General features: G+C 36.1%; 1 protein-coding gene across 1 annotated transcript; it reads right to left on the bottom strand.

The window, feature by feature from the left end:
* Nucleotides 1-203: 203 nt before the first annotated feature.
* LOC135223127 (uncharacterized) lies at nucleotides 204-21,407 on the bottom strand. The gene is made up of 7 exons (XM_064261632.1): nucleotides 21,248-21,407; nucleotides 19,246-19,416; nucleotides 18,328-18,589; nucleotides 15,126-15,428; nucleotides 12,174-12,394; nucleotides 2,764-2,940; nucleotides 204-1,083 (listed from the first exon to the last, which is right to left on the bottom strand). Exons 1-7 carry the CDS (start codon nucleotides 21,405-21,407, stop codon nucleotides 863-865), a joined length of 1,515 nt encoding a protein of 504 aa, XP_064117702.1. The 3' UTR covers nucleotides 204-862.
* Nucleotides 21,408-21,722: the final 315 nt, after the last annotated feature.

Genomic DNA, 21,722 nt, shown 5'->3' with positions numbered 1-21,722 from the left:
CTATACGCTTTTCCTTCAACTTGATTGTAGTTCTTAAATTTCAATGTAAATGGATATCCTAAGTGGTGCTTTAAGGTATACAGAGATATACACTGTTAAACTGATTTATGGTTTATTTGACTAAAATAAATAATAAATAAACAAAACAGTTAGATAAACTAAATACTAAATTATTTTTTTATCTAAGTAAAATAAGTCGTCACTGAACCAACAACCAGACTACACATAATATTTTTCTTTTATTCTCTTACAATAAAAAAAATCTGAATTAACAGACTTGTGATTACTATATAATTTCCTGAAAGAATAACCAACCAGTAAACGCCAGGCTACTCTTAATATTTTTCATCAGACGAGAGAGGCTGTAATTAATACTTTAAATAGACCAAGAATAACATCACCCTAACATTTATAAAAGTGTTATGATTAACTTTATGAAAGCTACTCATACACAATAACCAAGTAACATACAGTTTAAACAATTCTGTTAAGTAATATTCTGGTATTTCATCTCTGAAATAATTATTTTGATAGGTATCGTATTTTTAAAATGCGCGTCCGTACTTCTTGAAACGCCTGCTTGTACCATTTAGTCCATTAGTTTGTCTGTCTTAGTTATCTGTATTTAAATCACAGATCAGAGAATGAGATTTCATAAAAATTGCCTCTACGTTAAAAAATGTGTAGGGCTAGTCGGCGATACGTAAATAAATAAAATGAAGACTTTAGTAGGTGAGATTTGTTTTTTCAGTCTCAAACTCGGACGCTTATACTTCGTGCATCTCCTTGCAACGGCTCCTTAAATATACCTACCATTCGAAGGCGAAAAAAAAAACACGGGGAATGAAAGGAAGACGAGTCCTCAGAAGCGATACTGACAGGCGAAGTATTGCGCCTTGTGGCACGGAATGTTGGTGAGAGCCGGATGGAAATCTCTGCGGATGGTCAGGCAATTTTCCGTCGGTCTGTTGTTATTCGGGCGAGTTGTAGACCATTCTTCCGTGTCCACCACCTCCCCGGTGACCCATTGCCACCCGCCGTTGATGCCATGGTCAATACCTCCAATCCAGAGGAGTTTGGGGCCTGCAACATGAGAGGATAATTGAGCAGACGGTGACGGTGCAGTTTTTCGCTCACTGAGCGGCTTCTTAGACCACTTGCTCAGCTGATTCTCGGATCTCAGAGTGAAATAATTACTCTCACACCCAATTTGCTCCCGGGCGTCATCGTCACTCTTGCTAGACCCCTATAATGGCTACTGCAGTTTTCACTACTTGATTTATAGCGGCTGGAAAGTTGAAACTACTATAGTCTGCCCTACTTTTTATATCCCGGATGGTTTTTAAAGTTCGAAAACGTCTGCAGTCTCGTAAATTGGTATTTTGACTTATAAATTATTTTTTTAAAAATCCGCATTACACTTTTTCAACAGAGATCTTTCACATTCACAATTGATCCCTGATCCCCTTTATCTGGCGAGAGCAACCAGATTCGTTGAACAGCAGCACCAATATGGATTAAATGTACCTCGCTGTCGAACTTCTAAATTCCAGAGGTCCCTTATTCCTCACACCGTTGGACTGTGGAACAGAGGAAGTCATGCAATTGGAACTTTAGAAGTTCCAGCGAAGGTGCAATATATTACTACCCTAATACTATTCACCTTGTATTTTAATATTTTTTTATTTATTTGTTAATTTATTATTATTTTTCACCTTTTTTAAGAAGTAGGGTCACTTCTTTCTGTATTGCCTTTTACCTCCTCTTACTTCTTCCTACTGATCACCATATTCTTTGAAAGCTTGAATTTCAAGTCAATGTCCCCAGTTGGCTTGTTCCATATGAATAGGTTCCATAGTAGTTACTATTTCAAAATTCTGAACTGCAACCGATAATGCACTCAGTTAACACACCATAAGTACCTACAGATTAAACATTCATACCATTATTGGTACTTTCAAAACTAATGCAAACGTGATAAAATCAACTTTTACCGAGCTTGAAAATTAATATCAAATACTGCTTCCTGTGCGTTTTAAAACCATCAGGTTCTGGTGGCTAATATCTTTCTTCAAAAAAAAAAAACGAAATTAAATACAAATTACAATAAATGCTTCCAACATTAAATTAAGTATCCCATCGTGAATTCCGTATCATTATCGTTTATTCTTGCTCACTAAAGCACAGCGCTAGGTTATTGAGAGAAGGAAATTATGCCACTTTAGCATGATATCTACCCGTCACCTACTACGAGGCTGTGTTTAGTACTATAGTAGATTCACATCAACCGTGCATTTGACGTCTAGGCCAGTCACTTACGACGCTCTCAGGAGCGTCGCGTCGTAAGGGACTGGCCTAGACATCATATGCATGGCTGATGTGAATCTACTATAGCCCCTTCGGGATCAACGCATTATATACACCCATTCCTATTTTGTTTGGTCGACAAATTTATAATAATAAACGACATCTTCGTGTGGCCGTCTATACTTTACATTTACCATACGGTGTTTAGCACTAGCACATGGGAGTAGGTGACGCATAGATAACAAGCCAAAGTAGCACCGAAAGAAGGACAGTTTTTAATGCGTCGAAGTTTCGTTTATTCTTCATGCTAGACTATTTTGAAAGCGTATGTATAGCCTTTCATTATGACGTATAAGAACTCAAGACTTATGCTGCTTTTAAATAGGTCGTTTTTACCCAGTTGTATGCTAGAATCATTTGAGGGAGAGAGACTGACTCACTGAGGGAAATACTTACCCCTTGTTTCGAGGAGATGAGCCTTCAGTGCATATAAGTTGGAGGGAGCAGCCAGATCTCCACCCATGCCCTGACAATGGTGCCTAGCTGGGTGCCATGCTAAGCCTGTCTTGCTCACGTAGAAACACTCGTCCACGACTTTGGTGAATGGGTACGGGCACTCGACGTTATTTGTTCCTGTGGGAATGGAATCAAATTTGAGCTTGGGGACCATTTGACTCAAATACTGGTAAAATAAATTGGAAGAGTTTATCTCGTTTGACGATGTTGAATAGTGTACAGAATAAAATATAGAATTTAGGCCAAGCACTGGGACCTATAAGGTCATTCAGCGTTGAAAGGGAAATTGACAATCCGTAAATCCGCGTCCACCCTTGTTGCATTTCCACGTATCGTATCAATGTTGCGTATCACCTAGTGATACGATACGGTGCAACAGGGTATTGTACCCACTTGTTGCGTATCCGCGTGCTGTATCATCGTTCCGTGGTGCAACAGTATCATCCAGTTTCTTCCTGACCGTAGCCATGAGTGTAAATATGCAGTTGGCTACGGCCACGTATATTTTTATTCATGAACATCATGTCAGGAAAAGGAAAAGAAAGTCACGGCGTTGTGGTGGATTTCTAAACTCTATGAAAGAAGGGAGATGTGCAATTTTTTTTAGTACCTTGATAGTTCTTCACACTAAATATACATACACACACACACACACACACACACATATATATATTATCATATTATATATATATATATATATATATATATATATATATATTATTATATATTATATATAATATAATGACACAGTCACGGGCAGTCACACACGATCAGCCACAACTATATTCATGGTCGTCGCTACAACAAGAATGAGCATGCAATGGAACGATGCCACGCTTCCCGTCCACACGAGGGTAGATGCGTTGCGTATCATCCCTTTGATGTGACGGCAAAAGACCGACAAATGGTGGATCGAGCCCGTTGCGTATCTTTGTATCACATTTTGATACGCAACGGTGCAACGCTTTCCCGTCCACACTGCTACACACCGATGATACGTTACGTGGAAATGCAACAAGTGTGAACGCGGCTTAAGAAGGTTTGAAAGGTGTAACACGAGGAAAGCCTCCCAGTTGCACTAGGAAACATTTTTTAGAGAGGGTAGAAAGTCAAATTGAAGAAAAAGAATATGAACGGAGGTACAGTACAAGAAATAAGAGATGTGGCAGCTAAGAGGGCCGAAGGAATGCTGCAAAGACCCTCAAGTAATGACCACAGCGCACCACGTGAAGTGCAGTACCCACTACGGGGGAATTGTTTACAAACTGGTTTTAAATTCTAGTCAGAATATGAGTAAATTGGTTTCAAAATTCCATTGAAATATAAGTAAATTGCTTTCGAAATTCAGTTGGAATATGTATAAATTATGACGATGCTAATGAACTCGCAAAAACCTATTAATATTCTTTTTTAAAGAAGTTAACAATACAGAATGTTTTAACATATCATTTCCCTAAAGAGTTCATTTTGCTTTGAAAATATTTTTAAGATGAAGAGAGAGTTAACAAAAATAATGTCATCTAAACTCTGTTATTTCCTCTCATTCAACAGTCCCTTTTTTCATAGATATTTCCCAGATTTCCCTTACAGTTTCAGGACCTTAACTTGATTTGTGTTCTTTACATTCATATATTGATCTTTAAGTCTTAGAAACAACCTTTCTCAGTTGTTTTCGTCATATACTTAACTGTTTTGGTTCCCAGGCAAGGACCCTCGGATAGGGGTGGGGGTGGAATGGGATTGTGCTGAACTTACCGGTTTCAGGGCAATTAAAAGGTATGTTCCTTCTGTTACTTGAAATTACGTATTTTCTTATTGGATGGCATGATTCTTTTATGATTTTTCATACTCCTATTCATATATATATATATATATATATATATATATATATATATATATATATATATATATATATATATATATATATATATATATATTTATATATATATATATATATATATATATATATATATATATATATATATATATATATTATATATATATATGTATATATATATATATATATATATATATATATATATATATATATATACATATATATGTATATATATATATATATATATATATATATAATATATATATATATATATATATATATATATATATATATATATATGTATATACATTTGCATATATATATAACGAGTGTGTGTAATATATGCATATATAGTATAGTTATATGTATATATAAGTGTATATACATGGAGCAATGTTATTTCTTCGATTAGTTTATTTTAAAGCTATGAGCTATCTCGATGGTTTGCTTATTTGTTGACCATATAATTTGTATGGTATTTGCTAGAGTGCGGTTTCCTGAGAATTAAAAAATTTGCCGAAGATATCAAACCCTAGAATTATCTTCTCGCGTAGGGACATTTTTGGATATGATGATTAAGTTTTCCTAGTTTCTACGATTTCTTTAACGCTGTCTTTAAACTTGGTAATCGTTTTGGTAGTTTTTCTTATTCCTTTACTTCAGACTGAAAAAGTATTTATGTTTGCATAGTTTGACTTTGGTATTTGACCTATCATGAGATCCCATAATCTACTTCTTTTTTAATTATCTGTCCTTATCGTAAGTTATAATAATTTCTGTTCAAGAGGGTAGATACATCTGCCGAATTGGTTTTGTAACAAAGCTTTTCAATCCGGCTAATTCTTCCCTTTTCTTCAGGGTTGGTGTTAAATGAAATTTGACCAATATTCATAATATTCATATTTGGTTAACTAAATGGGAATATTTTTCAAATTTTCATAAACGCCGATACTGAAGAGAAGAATGATTAGAAGAGTTGAACAGATTTATATTACGAAATTACTTTGGCCAGTGCTGCCATTTTTTTTTTAACACAACTTGTTCGAAAGGGGGCCTACTCCTTTCACGAAGGTTATGTATAATTCGCGATGAATATACACTCGTATCGAAGGTTATTCGGCAGAATAGTTGCAACGTGTGCATTACTTAAGTTAATATGAAACCAAAATTTGCACCAAGTACCGGCATTTTTCTTCAGTTGGTGCCAGACGTGACGTGAATATTCGCATTTGTGCGGCATCATTCTCACGAACGTGAGTGAATTCAGTTTCCACCGAATATAAAAAAGGAACCGCTGGATGGATCCTGGTGCAAAATTTAGTGGCCAACAAGATACGGAAAAGTAGAGGAGACACGTCCTTAATGACCAAACGGTTCCGGTGAGCGTTTCTCTCACACCTCCCACCAGCCACGTGTGAGCTGATGAGAAACGACGATGATTTGGCTCTTGCAAGTGTGAATTTGTAGTCCAAAAAAAGTTTGGGGCTTTTACGTGACTCGTCAGCTAAACATCATGGCGATTAGACCAGACGCTTCCTCAACGAGTTATGCTGCGGGGTCATCAAACTAAAGTAATATTATTTAGCTCAATTATGTTTGTTTGTTTGTATAGTGTTTTTACGTTGCATGGAACCAGTGGTTATTCAGTAACGGGACCAGCGGCTTTACGTGACTTCCGAACCACGTCGAGAGTGAACTTCTATCACCAGAAATACACATCCCTCACTCCTCTAAGGAATGGCCGAGTATCGAACTCGCGACCACCGAGGTGGGACGCCAACGCCATACCAACCACGCCACTAAGGCGCTTTAGCTCATTATGGTTCCAGAAGTTAGGTAGTTTTGTTTTTTTTTCTCTCCCAACTTTTTTAATTATCCAAGTAAATAGGCAATAGCTAGCCGTCGCGTTTCATCATCGGTGACGTCATCCCAGAGAAACTTTTTATCAAGTGTTCAATTGCAAAACTGAAAGCAGACCATCATTACAGTTAGTATGAAATTTACAAATCGGTGCATTTATAATTGTGTCATTGAACTGAGACGGGGTGATTTAGATTCTAGATTCTTTAATTTCTTAAGTAAAATTTAGCAGTCGAAGACGCAGTCTTCATCATCAGGTACCTGGTGAAGAAGACTGTATTTCTTCGAAAACTGGTACTTGATAAATTGTACTTTATAAGTTAAAAAGTCTGGAATCTAAACCATTTCATTTCATTGAAGTCTAACAGGAGTAGTAGGAATATATATATATATATATATATATATATATAATATATACTTATATATATATATAATGTGTGTGTCTGTGTATGTATGTATATGTATATGTATGTATATATATATATATATATATATATATATATATATATATATGTATAAATATACAACTTCACTGTGTACACATACATACATACATACATAGAAAACTTTTTAGATTTAAAAATTGAACATGACTCTTCAGCGCTAATATTGAGCTTACTTATAATAAGCAGGCCTAACGTCCTTCGAACTCTCCATCAGTAATTTTCTCTAATCGTTATTTCTGTTTTACGATTCAGTTCACACGTTCTTGTGCCGGCTCGTTGATTTTCTCTGAGTACCGACTCCTACCTCTTTCCTCTCGGTTTAATAGTCTTGAAGATAACTGTTGTTCGGAAGTAACATGTATTGTTCTCGCTCCATTTCTTCCGGCGGCTCGGCAAGCAGTGATTTTGAGGACCTGGTTGATAATAATCAGTTCCACACCTTCGTTTCCCGGTGACTGGTTGGATAGAGATGGTTACCAACATTTCTAGCAGTTAGTCTCGGTGTCGCCTAGCTGTTATTATTGTTGTTGTTGTTGTTGATATTCCTATAATTACATTTTCAGCTATGTTCGGTCATTAGACTGTTTCCTGTAATAGGAGGTAGCTTTAAAGAAATAAGACGGCGGTGATATCTACATAAATACTTTATTATTATTATTATTATTATTATTATTATTATTATTATTATTATTATTATTATTATTATTATTATTATACTAAGTCCTTTCAACACTGTTTACTTATGATTGATAGAAATACCTTTGATTATGTTCATCCTCAGTTTACGTATCTGCTGAAGATTGAGCAGACGTCTAGTCAACAAATAGTAAGCGCCAAGGTAATGAAAAGCGAACAAAATAGTTGTCTAATAAAGGTTCGTCTGAAAATTAGGTAATAAGAGACAATGTTTGAAACACACCCTTCAGCAGTCACGATGACGTTGTGAAATCATCTGGGCACGATCACATTCTTGCGCATTTATGAAAGATATATTAAAGAGAAACATGGTGACATTTAAGAATCGCGAGGCTATGAAACCACTTAGTCAGGGTCATAATCTTAAGCTTCTATTACAAGAATGGTGTCGAGCATGGTAGATGAATATTGTAATCCAAGACTTAGGAAAATCAAATTCGTAGATGTGTATGTAAAAATGCAGGTAATTTTTATTTATCTGTTCTTTTTTCTTTTTGTATTTTCATTTTCGTTAGATATGGACATTCTGAAGAAGCTTTTCTAAAACAGTCTTTTTTTTACTTGCGCCATTTTCAATAATAATAATAATAATAATAATAATAACAATAATAATAATAATAATAATAATTTGCAACATTTTCGTATCGTCTCCAAGCAATAAATATAAGATTATATTTGAATTAGTTATGATGTTACAGTTCAGTATTTATCAACTTTCAGTATGCGTTTCGCAAGCAATAATTTCATACCACGATACTGTTTACAAGCGAAAGGAAAGACACATTGCCATTTCAAAGTTCAAATTCTTATTCTTTGATTTTTGGTACAATACATACGTCCCTTTGAACATGCAAAATGCTAGAGTTTTATCGGTCTCCTTTTAAAAGGCAAGACCCCGTGCTGACAGGATTCTAGCTCAGTCAATTTAAAATTGTAATTTTCATGAAATTTTCGATGCGAGTAATATATGCGTTTTATCATGAGAAATTATAATGAGAGACAGCAAGTTAAAAATGCACGGAAGTTTCTTCGCCGTATCTTTCGTTGATCTTGATATAATGCTGAATAGTCGCGGCCCATGAAACACTCAGCCGACCGTAGTGGCCTGTGTTGTTGCGTTGTCAGAAGCACGGTCATGGCTAACTTTAACCTTAAATAAAGTAAAAGCTATAGCGGCTACAGGGCTGCAATTTGGTATGTTTGATAATTGGAAAGTGGATGATCCAAATACCAATTTGCAGCCCTCTAGCCTCAGTAATTCTTAAGATCTGCGGGCAGACAGAAGAAATTGCTGACGGACAGACAAAGAATAGAAGCTGAATCATTTTTTAGTCTTTTCTATTAAGCTGAACACAACAAAAATGATAGAGCGTTGTTCCTTTTGTCTTCAACCCAAGAGATTAAAATAGCGGATTTCTTGGACTGATGACTGATTGATTAGGAAATTACATTTGTTCCAACTGTAAATATTAAATTTCGTGGGTGTTACATGGCGCAGTTTTAAACGCACGTCGGTATCCGTATAAAGCATATACGTACAAGGTTATTCCTTTTCAAAGTCTGGTTTGAAAATCAGTTTGTTTCATGTTATTGTTGTAGATGAAACTGACCTTATGACAGCACAAAAGGTTCCATAGCCTAATGGAATATACATATAATATTCCACTTTATTTTCTTATAGATTTTTTTCTAACCGCAGATTTGAAATACTATAGTAATGCTGCCTATCGCAACCCATTGCTTTTACATACTGTTAAAAAAGAAAGCCCAAGGGAATGGTATATATATATATATATATATATATATATATATATATATCTATATATATATATATATATATATATGATGTGTGTGTGTGTGTGTGTTTGTATATATATATACCATATATATATATATAATATATATATATATATATATATTATATATATATATATATATATAAATATATATCATACTCTTGGGTCTTTTTTTTTTTTTTTTTTTTTTTTTTTTTTTTTTTTTTTTTTTTTTTTTGAACAGTAACGTAAAAGCAATGGGTTCCGATAGGTAGCACTACCATAGTATTTCAAATCTGCGGTTAGAAAAAATCCATATTAAGAACATTAAGTGCGTTGGGCTGGGTTTGTTTACCACAAGCTAATTCTTTTAATTAACCGAATTCAGGAAACGTTTACGGAAGGATGTTATGCCATAAAACACTGGGATTTAGTCACGATAGAACTGACAAACTATCATTTGTGACATGAGTCGAAAAGACCACCAAGCTACTATATAAGGTTCCTCAAAGCATAATACCCTTTTGGGATAAAAAGAGTCAGTCAATGGAAAATGTGCAATATCCTGGTTTTTTAACACTTTCTAAAGCATGAATGAAATTATTTCTGCTGTTCATTTACGAAAGAGTTAAGACTTGCCGGTGAGTTCAATATTGATTGTTGGTGAATCGTCGCCGGAGAGAGCTGCTACGAGCTGCTTTATCCGGCCAAAGCGTGAAATTGCTCGTTACTTTGATTTATACCTTTGAACTGCTAGCTTTTACTGTTACGGAGAGGGGGCGGCTGCTAGCTTTTACTGTTACGGAGAGAGAGAGAGAGAGAGAGAGAGAGAGAGAGAGAGAGAGAGAATGTGGTAGGACAAAGAGAGAGGAAGATAAAAAGTGGAAAGAGATGATGAAGTGGAAGCGAGAAGGTGAGTGGGATGGAACGAGGAGAAACAGTGATGTGAGAGGGAAGAGAAGAAGAAAGAAACGAAGAGGAAACAGAGACAGAGTATGAAAAACGAGACCGAAGAAAATAGAGAGAGACTAGTATCTGCTTCAGATAAGTCAACTTTTTAATTATGAATAGATTTAGAGGCAAGAGACAAGCGAATAGATATATTTACGAAAAACGGGAGCATAGTTTGTTGAAATTGAAAATACGCCGATGAAAATTCTTTCCCACTTCTGTCTTTAGCTTAAAATAATCAGACTGCAGTCAACACCACCATACTTTTTATGAAAATGATATTTAAATTATCAACAATGACACAATGTGGGTGGATTACGTAGTCCTTGCGAGCTGTAGCTTTGGCTCACCAATTTTGTTTTACTGATGTGGTTTTAGATGACTAAGTATTACATGATGTTTTGCATTGCAGAAGTCTAGTAAATACTAATTCTCTCCAGAGGTCCTTTATTCCTCGCGCCGTTGGACTGTGGAACAGTTTCCCTGAGGATGACGTGCATTTGGAACTTGAAAAGTTCAAGCGAAGATGCTTACTTTACTACCCTAATGTTGCTCTTCTTGCGTTTTGATAATTTACTAACTTATTAAACTATTTATTTATTGATGTTGTAATTTATTTTGTCGTTTTTACTGAGTAATCTCTTCTTTCTGTATTCCCTTTACCCCCTTTACTTCTTTCTAATGAACCCTATGTTCTTTGAAAGCTTGAATTTCAAGTCAGCGGGCCCAGTGTGCTTGTTCCATATTACTAAGGTTCATCTTGTGAAGAATAATAATAATAATAATAATAATAATATTATTATTATTTAGGAATAATGACTACTAGGAATGACTAGGTTTAAGTACAAAAAAAATCATGGTGACGGGCCACGCTTTAGGAAATCGATTCTTTTGCCAAAGGGAAAGATATTTCTGCAATGATGTTGCAGATGATCATGGTTTCCCGAAAAGAAATCTTGAATAGTTAGGTTGTGTAAAAACTAGAACAGGCAGTAGCCCTATTATTCAGGAATCACTACTTTAAATCTAAATCAATCGACTAATTAATCAGGAAACACCGAGGAAGGTATAGAATTACAGTCTGGAGATGCAAGGTACGAAATATTTATCCAACATGTTAACCATTTAGCCAAAGGCTTCCAATTAGTTCGAATAAAACTTAGAATAGTAATTTCGAAAAGATGTCCTTGTCTAATAAGAAGTAAGACATTGTCAGGAACCAATTATTAAAATACCGCTGGAATTGTCGTCTATTTTAGAATAAAGATATAAATAAGTACGTCTTGGTGTACAACACTTTTTGTATCGTTGGGAGTATTGAAATTCAGGTGATCTGGTAGCCCTCCGTGAACTCCAAACAAGTAGCTTTAACTTGTTTCCGTTTTCGTTTTGTTGCTCTTTACCATGTATGTTCAAGCATCTGAGATTCGGAGTGTTTGCTTCTGTTTCTCGAACGTATATCTCAGGTATTGGAAGCTTTATTTGCTTCTCCTTTCACACAAATGACAGGGATGAAAGATTATGTGATAGGGAAACCGAAAGCAAGGAGAGACGTCCCCAGTTTGGCATTCCTGATCGTCAGTCTGATTTTCTGCGGGAAAGGGTGACCTCTACGATTATTACGAGGCACTGCATAATAAAGGGAACCTCATCGATTTCACCCTAACTTTAAACCAACACCATCAGTGAATCCATCACCATCAGTAACCTTCCAGTGATGACAATCGGTAGCTTTTGAATTCAGTCTCGAATCAAATTGTTTAAAGAAAAACAAATTCTTCCCACCTCTGGCATCGATGCAGTTTCCTTTCGACTTCGTGATGTTAATGAGTTCTTTGAAGAACTGGGCCTGTTGCGCTAGGATCAATTGGGACACGGCTACGGCAGAGCGTAGCTGGTCGACGCCTTCGGTTGCAGGGACTGGAATGCCGGTCGTGGGGCTTATTGAAAATATTACCAGAACGGCGAACATCATTATTTGCGTTGACATGCTTCTTTTCCTTGGGCTGCAATATAGGTGAAGAAGGTCATTTTGACTGATCACTAGAAATAGTATATATCATAAAAAAATCACTGATATAGTTATATTTGCACAGAACACAATACTATATATGTATATATATTATATATATATATATATATATATATATATATATATATATATATGTGTGTGTGTGTGTGTGTGTGTGTGTGTGTGTGTGTGTTTTACGCCAAAATCCGAAATCGACCTAATGGGTAGAGTACGGTCAATTTGGGAAATGGCCGAGAAGTGTGGCCAAAGTCCGATTACTTGAAATTAATAGTGATATATATATATATATATATATATATATATATATATATATATATATATATATATATATATATATTACAGTAAGACCTTGATACTGGGATTTTCACCTCGGGACCATTTGATCCCCGCCTAGTATAACTAAAACGGTGAAAAAGGATTCATCTACACTTTTGTTTCACCGTTTGTTTGGTTTACAGCCCTTTGGGATAAAATGTGTTTCCCCGTGTATAGAACCAGTCTTTCAGGGAGCAAATGTGTTTCCCCGTGTTAAGTACTTGCCCCTCGGGGAGCACATGCACTCAGGGACATTTGATCTCCGAGTGGCTAATAATAAACTAAACCGGTTACGGTTAAACACAATATAGTTACACTGTTAATTCAAGTAATCGAACCTTTGCCATAACTCTCGGCCATCTTCCGAATATATATACAGTAAGTCCTCGGGTTACGCTGGTCTCGACTTACGATGTTTTCGTGGTTTACGAACGCGCCCATAAAAATATAAAAAAATAATATTTTTGCGTCGTTCCGTCTTACGCGGTTTAGCGTCGTAAAGCAACGTAAACAAACGCGAACTAGTTCCTAGTGTCAGGCGGCACGCGGAAGAATACGCTTTGTGGGGGAGAGGACGGCCTCAGTCCTCGCCCATACGCCATTTTGGTTGTTTACACTGCCTCTCTCTCTTCCTCGTGTTGTATCGTTTTTGTAACTTTTTGCTCTTTGTTATGGCTCCCAAGTGCAAGGCGGACTCTTCTGATGGTAGTGCATCGAAGAAAAGAAAGGCCATCACCATGGAAATTAAAGTGGACATTATAGCGATCCGAGAAGGGAGAAACGCCAACAAACATTGGCCGCTCGCTTGGCCTTAGCCGTTCGACCGTTGCTACCATTATCAAAGATAAAGAGCGCATCGTTGAACATGTGAAAGGATCTGCTCCTATGAAAGCGACAGTGATAACTAGCAGCGTAGTGGTCTAATAATTGGAATGGAAAGGTTATTGGTGCTTTGGTTGGAAGACCAAAATCAACGGCGTATACCCAGTCAGCCTTATGGTGATTCAGGAGAAGGCGAAAAGATTGTTTGAAGCGTTGAAAAAAGAAAAAGGGGGAGGGAAGTGAAAGTGAAGAGTTTGTGGCTAGTAGGGGTTAGGTTTATGCGATTTAAGGCTCGGGCCAATTACCATAACCTTAAATTGCAAGGTGAAGCTGCTAGTGGGGATGAGAAAGCAGCGAGTGAATTTCCTAAAGCGTTGTCTGAGATAATTAAGGAGGGGGGTTATTCTGCTCAGCAAGTGTTTAACGTAGACGAGACAGGTTTGTTTTGGAAACGTATGCCTAACCGCACTTACATCGCCAAGGAGGAGAAGTCAGCACCCGGTCATAAAGCCAGCCTAATGTGAAAAAGAAAACCATTGTTCTTGAGTAGATTAAAGCCTTTACATAAAGCAAATGTGAGAATTGCTGTGGGGTAGACTAATCTGTAAAAGGAGCTAGCTAGCCTAGCTAATATTACTTTGCTTACTACCTAGATGCAATGAAGCCAACCCCAAAGGTAACAGGTTAGGCTAGGCTATTCGACATACTATACAACCATAGCAAGCATCCTTCTGATCAGTGGAGGTTCTTTTTCTCTTCACTAACCTCCCCCAGACTCTCCAGCACCGCAGCTTCCTCTCCAGTGTGCAAGCCAATCAAACTAATAAAGGTAAGGAATTGTTCTCTCGTTGTTATTGATAGGTATTTACATTAAATCATGTGGTATTTTTCAATGTTCCGACTTACGCTGAAAATCGTGTTACGATGCATCGTAAGAACGGTATCAAACGTCGTAACCTCGAGGACCCCCTGTATATATATATATATATATATATATATATATATATATATATATATATATATATATATATGTATATATATATATATATATATATATATATATGTGTGTGTGTGTGTGTGTGTGTGTGTGTGTGTGTGTGTGTGTGTGTGTGTGTGTGTGTGTGTGTGTGTGTGTTGTGTGTGTGTGTGTGTGTGTGTGTGTATAATCATATATACATATATTTTGCATTATACAACTAGACTAGTATTACACGTCAGTACTACATTATACTGATGGTCATAAACTTGAAAAAAGTTATAATACCACTGGTAAAATATGTACCATTTACGTATCGGCTTTTGCATGTTTTATCTTTTATTATATCAATATCAATATATATATATATATATATATATATATATATATATATATATATATATATATATATATATATATGTGTGTGTGTGTGTATATATATATATATATATATACTACTACTTATATATGGGTGTGAGTGTGTTAAAGTGTTTGACTCATTCTACTGTTCTCACATAAGGTTAGTCTATCTTTATACAATTGTGACATATGATGTTTTCACAACAATAAAACAAAAAATTCTTGTACTCACCGAAGACCATATACGTGCAGACAAACAACAAAGAGTGGCCCCTGACTTGCTGGCGAGTAGCCGTTGTTCCACGTACGAAGGAGACTTGTGGACTGCGGCTTGCGTCCAAAAAGATTTCCAGCCAAAGTCTGAGAAGATGATTGTGCGCAATCTAGACCGGCGGATGTTGCCCGTCCTCCTGGGAGGATTTCCGACTCTCTCTCTGCACAGATTTGGGTGACGACGAGATCTAGTTCAAAACGATAGACTCTTTCACGAGTGCGGTTTCGTTCTTTGACCAGGTCATTGCCTTTCTGGAACAAGCTGTGTATGTATGGGCTCTGAGGTGTTTTGCGATTAGAAGTATTACTGTTGTTATTTTGTATAGTATTTTACTCTCTTCAGCTGGTGAGATATTCGAGGACTACTTTCTCTTGGTTATTTCCACAAGGCATACTTTCAGAAGTGCTCTCTTTCACCTTGGTAACATAGGCTCACAGAAGGCTCTCTCTCTCTCTCTCTCTCTCTCTCTCTCTCTCTCTCTCTCTCTCTCTTCCTGGACGACGTGAGCTTCCAAAGACGCTCTCTCTCCTTCTACATACTTACCTCAGTAACGCTAACTTTCAGAACTCTCTCTCTCTCTCTCTCTGAAAACCCGTAATTCTCTTGCAAATGTGGCTTGGCTAACTTATGTCTCCCATCTACTTTTTTCCTCTATTGTCTATCATTAATGGGGGAAAACCTTCATTATAAGCATAAGCTTTTGCGCCTACTACCGGTTCCAGAGTGAATGATCAATTACAAGTACTTTTTTTTCACTGTTCGTATTACATTTTTCATTCCTTGAACTTTTTATTGTGTTATGTGGAAATATTTTCTTTAGAAGTCTTGAGACAACTTGCAAATCTATTAATTTTACATAAATTTGCTAAAAGTCCAAGATTCCATGACGTTGCCGGCTTGAAAGGTAAAAAACGTTAAAAGTGAGATACCTTTAAAACTGATATAGATTGGAAAATGATAACGGAACAAAGACATCGGTATTGAATCGCTACCAGAAAATAGATAGCGTTCTTACAGAATGGTGAGTAACGGCAGGTAATTACCTCAAGCTTATGGGATAATAAATCCACTAAAAGCCTATATATTATAACTTGTCAGAGTATTTGGCCACGTCATGTAATTGGGGATACAAAATGAGTCTTCCGTTGTTTGGTTGCCAGGGGCTTAGCAAGAAACTAGCTACTGGACTGTTAGCAAAAGCTTCCCGTATGATTACCTTTAATCGTTAAAAAAAAGAAAAAAAACTGGCCTCGGGGTATTTCGATACCCGGAAAAGATAACTGTCTGGGCAACAATTTTTTTTCAATGAAACTTTTAGTCGAAATCATTCGTACAGTTTCCTGAACGTTATTTCTCAAAAGATCGTGAAGTGTATCTTTCATATAGTTTTATATTTGATCTGAAACAATACACGTTATAACGTGGCAACATCTTTCCTTTTTCTTGTTTTATTTACAATATTTCCTATCTCTGTCTTACTGGCAATCACCCTCAAGAAGCAGGTGTTGTCAATTGCAAGTTGGTATTTCAGGGGTAAGGTTGTGAGATTTACGAATACCTATCCCGCAGCTTCGCCATAGCCAACCTGATATGTTAAAGAAACTGTGTAAATTATGATACTGACTCCGTTTTTATTTATAAATTTACCGTTGAGTTGTTCATAGTAATTATGTCCCAACTTTTTACAATTTTTTTTTTATTTCAAAGCATATGCTGATAACTAAGTATTATTATTGTTGTTTGTTTCTTAAGTAACACATAAACATGCACGCTTACGTTATATACGTATTAAGCATTGCTTTGCTGATCATGTGTTCGTATGCATATTAATAACATATCATTTATTGCTTTCATAATTTGTAGTCATTTATAAATAAACTCATTGAAAATGTTCTTTCAAACCTTTATTGTCACTCGAATTTTTAAACATTAATACCAAGTAAAATTTCGTTAAGACGTATTTAAAGATACTCTAAAGAATTACTGAAAAATAATAAAATTCAAAGAAAAAAGTGCAGATCCAAGCTTTAGATGAAATGGAAAATTCTTCCCAGGAATAAAAAAAATATATTCTACATCTACAATAAAAAAAAAAAGTTCTTTTCGTTCACAGGAAAATTAATCCCTCGCTCCATTTAATACCAAGATTCTTGACAAACGAAGTGGAGACGCTTATTGCAATGAATAAAAAAAATTTGCAAAGATGCATCCTCTTCTGAGTCATCAACCTATATTGCAACGAAACTTAGAAAGCCTGCTGCATAGGATACTAACGATTATAAAAAACCTAATAGAGCCATTGAAGTCATTGGGATTACAGAATGACGAAGTAGAGACATCTGTAACAAAGGTTATTCCAGATTTTAAAGAATCATGCAGCTCTTCTTAGCCAGCTAAAATACAAAAGCCTAAAATTGAAATTCCATTGGAAAAGAATAGAAATAGCTACCATGAATCTACTGGCAAGGGAAGAATCTGCATGCTCTTCTGAGTTATCAAGAATGGTGACAGCCGAATCGGATACCCCATCGAAAAAACAGGGAAATATTCAAGTTACAAAAAAAAAAAATTCCTAATTCGGTTATAGAAAAAAAACACCAGGAGGAGACTGGCAAGTGAAGAATCTGCATGCTCTTCTGAGTTATCAAGAATGGTGACAGCCGAATCGGATACCCCATAACAGAGAATATCAAGTTACAAAGAAAATTCCTAATTCGTTAAGAAACCAGGAGTACTGGCAGACCAAATAACAACCTCTATTGCAAAGAATGTAACAACACTACGAAGAATCTTCTTAATTTGTTGAGTAACCAAGCATACTTAACGCAAAGGTTTTTGACAGTTATAACGAACCTTTCTGATACAGAGAATACTAGCAGAAATAGAGACCCTTATCACAAATGTTACTGACAGTAATAAGAATATTTCTGATTCGTCTAGTAAACAAGAATACTGGTAGAAGAATCTGAGACCCTTATCACAAAGTTTGTTAACAGTTATAAAGAACATTTCCTGTTCGTCAAGTAATGAACAATACTGGCAGGCCAAATGGAAACGCTAACCACAAAAAATATTAACAACTTAAAAGAACCTTCATCAGTCACCAGGAGCACCTGCAACTTAAAAGGAAACTCCTGTTGCAAAGGACGCTGACAGTTACAAAGAATCCTTTTGTTCCTTTGAGTCACGAAGAGTACTGGCAGACGAAGCGGAGACGCTTGGTGCAGAGGACATCGTCGAGAGCAGGATGGCGATCCCGGCGGAGGGTGAGACAGTTGGCTCGATTTTTCCTGGTGCCGCTCGGCTGCTTGGGACTCCATTCTTCGGAGTTGACTGATGCCCCGCTGATCCAGCGCCAGCCCTCCTCAGATCCCTGGAGCGATCCAAGACGCCCTTGGACCCCCTTGATGTAACATACGGCCCTGGGGTTGAAGAATAAACATACGTGGGATGTGGTATTATATGATGCTAAAATAAGTACGAAATATAATGACATTTAATCCTAATTATTTTGTTGTTGTCTTTACTTTAATACACGTGCTATGCAATAATGTTGGGCACGCCAAGGTGCCCTGCTTTGAATTGAGCGTTAATAAGTTGGGCAGTTAGACTTGAGGAAATGTTGAAGACAAGATTTTCAGTGAAAGACTGACAGCGATACAGGTGACGTATGAAATAGCCTTGCATGTTGTGTTGAATTAACTGATGCAGAGGTCTAATATATAAAATAACATGTTAACATTATATTGGATATGCTTTTGAAGTGATCAAAAACAGCAAACTATTCATATGTCTTGATTAGACTACTGGTGGTTCTGTAAAGGAACAAAAGAAAAGTACTGACTGGCGACGAAATAATGAGAAAGGAGACTATGAAGGACCCGTGTGATGGCACTGAATGCTGACAGTAAAAACATTAATCAGTGGTACTAAAAACAATAGATACTGGCTATTATTAAACCGACAACTAAAACTGGCAACGTTTTAGAATAAAAAGCAAGATTAGTTTACACAATCACGTGAATTATAACCCTGAAGACAATCTAGGAGAATAAGTTCATGAACCAAAATCACAAACCTCTAATTTCCAGAAGATGAGCTTTTAGAGCGTAGAGGTTTTGGGGAATAGCCAAGTCGCCCCCCATTCCCTGGCAATGCTGTCGAGCGCCTTCCCATTTCAGTACGGCTTTGCTCACGTGGAAACATTCGTCAACTACCAGAGTGAATGGATAAGGACACGTAGATGAGTCTGGAAAAAACGGGTTGTATAGGGAAAATCAGAAATTTATTCAAGTGAGTTGTGTCGTTGGGAACAACGTTTTTCCTTTGTTAGGAAAATCACTATCATCTCCATCTGCAGATTATTCAGCTAAATATTTCTGAGAGATACATTATAATGCATTTGGTGTTATAACCATAGTATATCATCTAGTAAGATTTCCAAGGAAAGATTTTTTTTTTTATTTCGCTTGAAAATTTTCTTCAATGTTTTTCAAACTAGTTTTTGCAATCCATAATATATATATATATATATATAATATATATATATATATATATATATATATATATATATATATATTATATACTATATATATATATATATATATATACTATATATATATATATATATATATATATATATATATATAATACTATATATATATATATATATATATATATATTATTATATATATTATATATATATATATATGCAGAGCGAATGAATAAACGAACAACGCACCTCATAAGATTCTATAGTTGTTGTCTCCTTGTTCCACAGCAATGCTCAAAGGTTCACTGAGGAAAAACCCACCCATGAGGAACCGAGTAACGTCGTTTCTCCGCGGACGAGTAAGGTATAGAGACAGTTACGATTTAGACAAAAATCGTATGGAAGGCCTTTAAGGACAATAATAATGCTCTATATCATGTCTGGACCTTGAGTAAAACATCCGAGAAAGAAGCAGTGCAATCACGCTAGTTAAGGTGAAACTGAAATCAAAACGTCGTTACATAGATAGATATACTTAAGCAAGTTCTAGTGTATGACGTCATTCGAGTAACTGCTAGTACATTTTGAATTGTCCGGAATAATGAACGATGACAATGTAATGCGACATTTTCAGAAAGAAAAATGTGTAGATTTGTATTGTTAATTGCATATCGACATCTGCCTTAATGTAAATAGCAAGATTATTTTTAATAAATCCACTTGAATTGAAGCACAAAATAGTTATTACAAATTTGCAGGAGTTACTTATGTGAAATTCAGATTGATAAACTTTGCCTTAAAATGAGTGGAAATGAAAGTTTTTTGATGTCTCGAAAAATGGGGTTTTTCGTAGGCAATAATCATAATGAAGAATTTATTTTTAGCAAAATTCGTCAATTCTCCTATTCTTAGAGTTATAACATTTGATCATTGCTCATGTAATAGATTTAGCTGTTCGGGTGCACTCATGTTCGAAGATCTGTTCCGTGGTCGCACACGAAAGTTATAAAAATAAAGTCTCGTTAATCCACATTGTAACGATTGGATAACAAGTAATAAGTCTTAAGAATCTTTGATGGAGGATTTCAACAAATCGAGCTGCTGTCATCTTCATAAAAGCATTGGTCTAAAGGTAAGCAGCCACTAATTTAACAAAAATCGTAAGCATAACAGTTAACATGTAAATATCTGCAGACAGAGTACTATAAATATTTTCTTTTAGAAAATACGTTGTTAGCTCTCAGTTTTGCGTAGGGAAACCTAAAATTATGGAAGTACTGTATAATGTTAAAATAACTGTAGATTATAATATATGTTCGAGGCTTAGAAGAAAAGGCTACCGTCTCATACTGAGGAAGAGAATCGAGTGTTACCGATTCCGCCAGACATCAACGCAGAGCACTAACTGAAGTAGAGGAAGAGTCCAGAGGAATTATGCCATTTCATGATTTTGTCTTCTTACTTTTCATAAATGGAGATAAGCATCTTTGTCGAGGATGCAAAAGGTAGATATTCTGTTTCGTTGAATAGAAAACCCAGCAGGGAAGACTTGTTATCGTAATTCAAAATTAAAAGTTTGCTTGCTCACCTCTTTGATTTACGCAGCCTACTCTTTCCTTGGTGACGCTGATCAGCTTTTTAAAGAACTCAGCCTGTTGGGCCATGATGAGGTGAGACACGGCAACGGCTGACCTTAGTTTGTCGATACTGTTGTTTGCATCTTCTTGAGCACTTACACCAGACGCCATTAGGATCAATAAATAAACACCAAACACTCTCACTCCTAACATTATGTTGGTCTTTCCAGTTCTTCCGAAACAGCTTGATTATATGAGAATAATCTGCTAACTCCACGTTCAAAGAGAATATACAAGCAGGTTCATGGGAAGCCAGCGTTTATATTCCATGAGAAGAGCTCTGTAAGGTTCTGTCGTCCCCTCAGCTCTCTTGATCAGAACAGAGCAGAACGTACACGGAAACCATGACTCCTCGTGTCGATGGCAGGATCTGGAAGGATCATAAACCATCTAACGGTGTGGTTTAATGGCGATGATTCGGCCAAA

This window comes from Macrobrachium nipponense, chromosome 8, assembly GCF_015104395.2.
Source record: "Macrobrachium nipponense isolate FS-2020 chromosome 8, ASM1510439v2, whole genome shotgun sequence".
NCBI lineage: Eukaryota > Metazoa > Arthropoda > Malacostraca > Decapoda > Palaemonidae > Macrobrachium > Macrobrachium nipponense.
This window is presented reverse-complemented; position numbering and strand designations above follow the sequence as displayed.

Bases quoted from the DNA above. Each gene is read 5' to 3' on its own strand.
- LOC135223127 (XM_064261632.1), bottom strand. From the start codon at position 21,407: ATGGCGTCTGGTGTAAGTGCTCAAGAAGATGCAAACAACAGTATCGAC. The intron at 19,417-21,247 runs GTGAGCAAGCAA...CGTTTTTTCCAG, and splicing joins AGGCTGCGTAAATCAAAGAG to ACTCATCTACGTGTCCTTAT. The intron at 2,941-12,173 runs GTGGGAAGAATT...CCATTCCCACAG, and splicing joins AAACTGCATCGATGCCAGAG to GAACAAATAACGTCGAGTGC.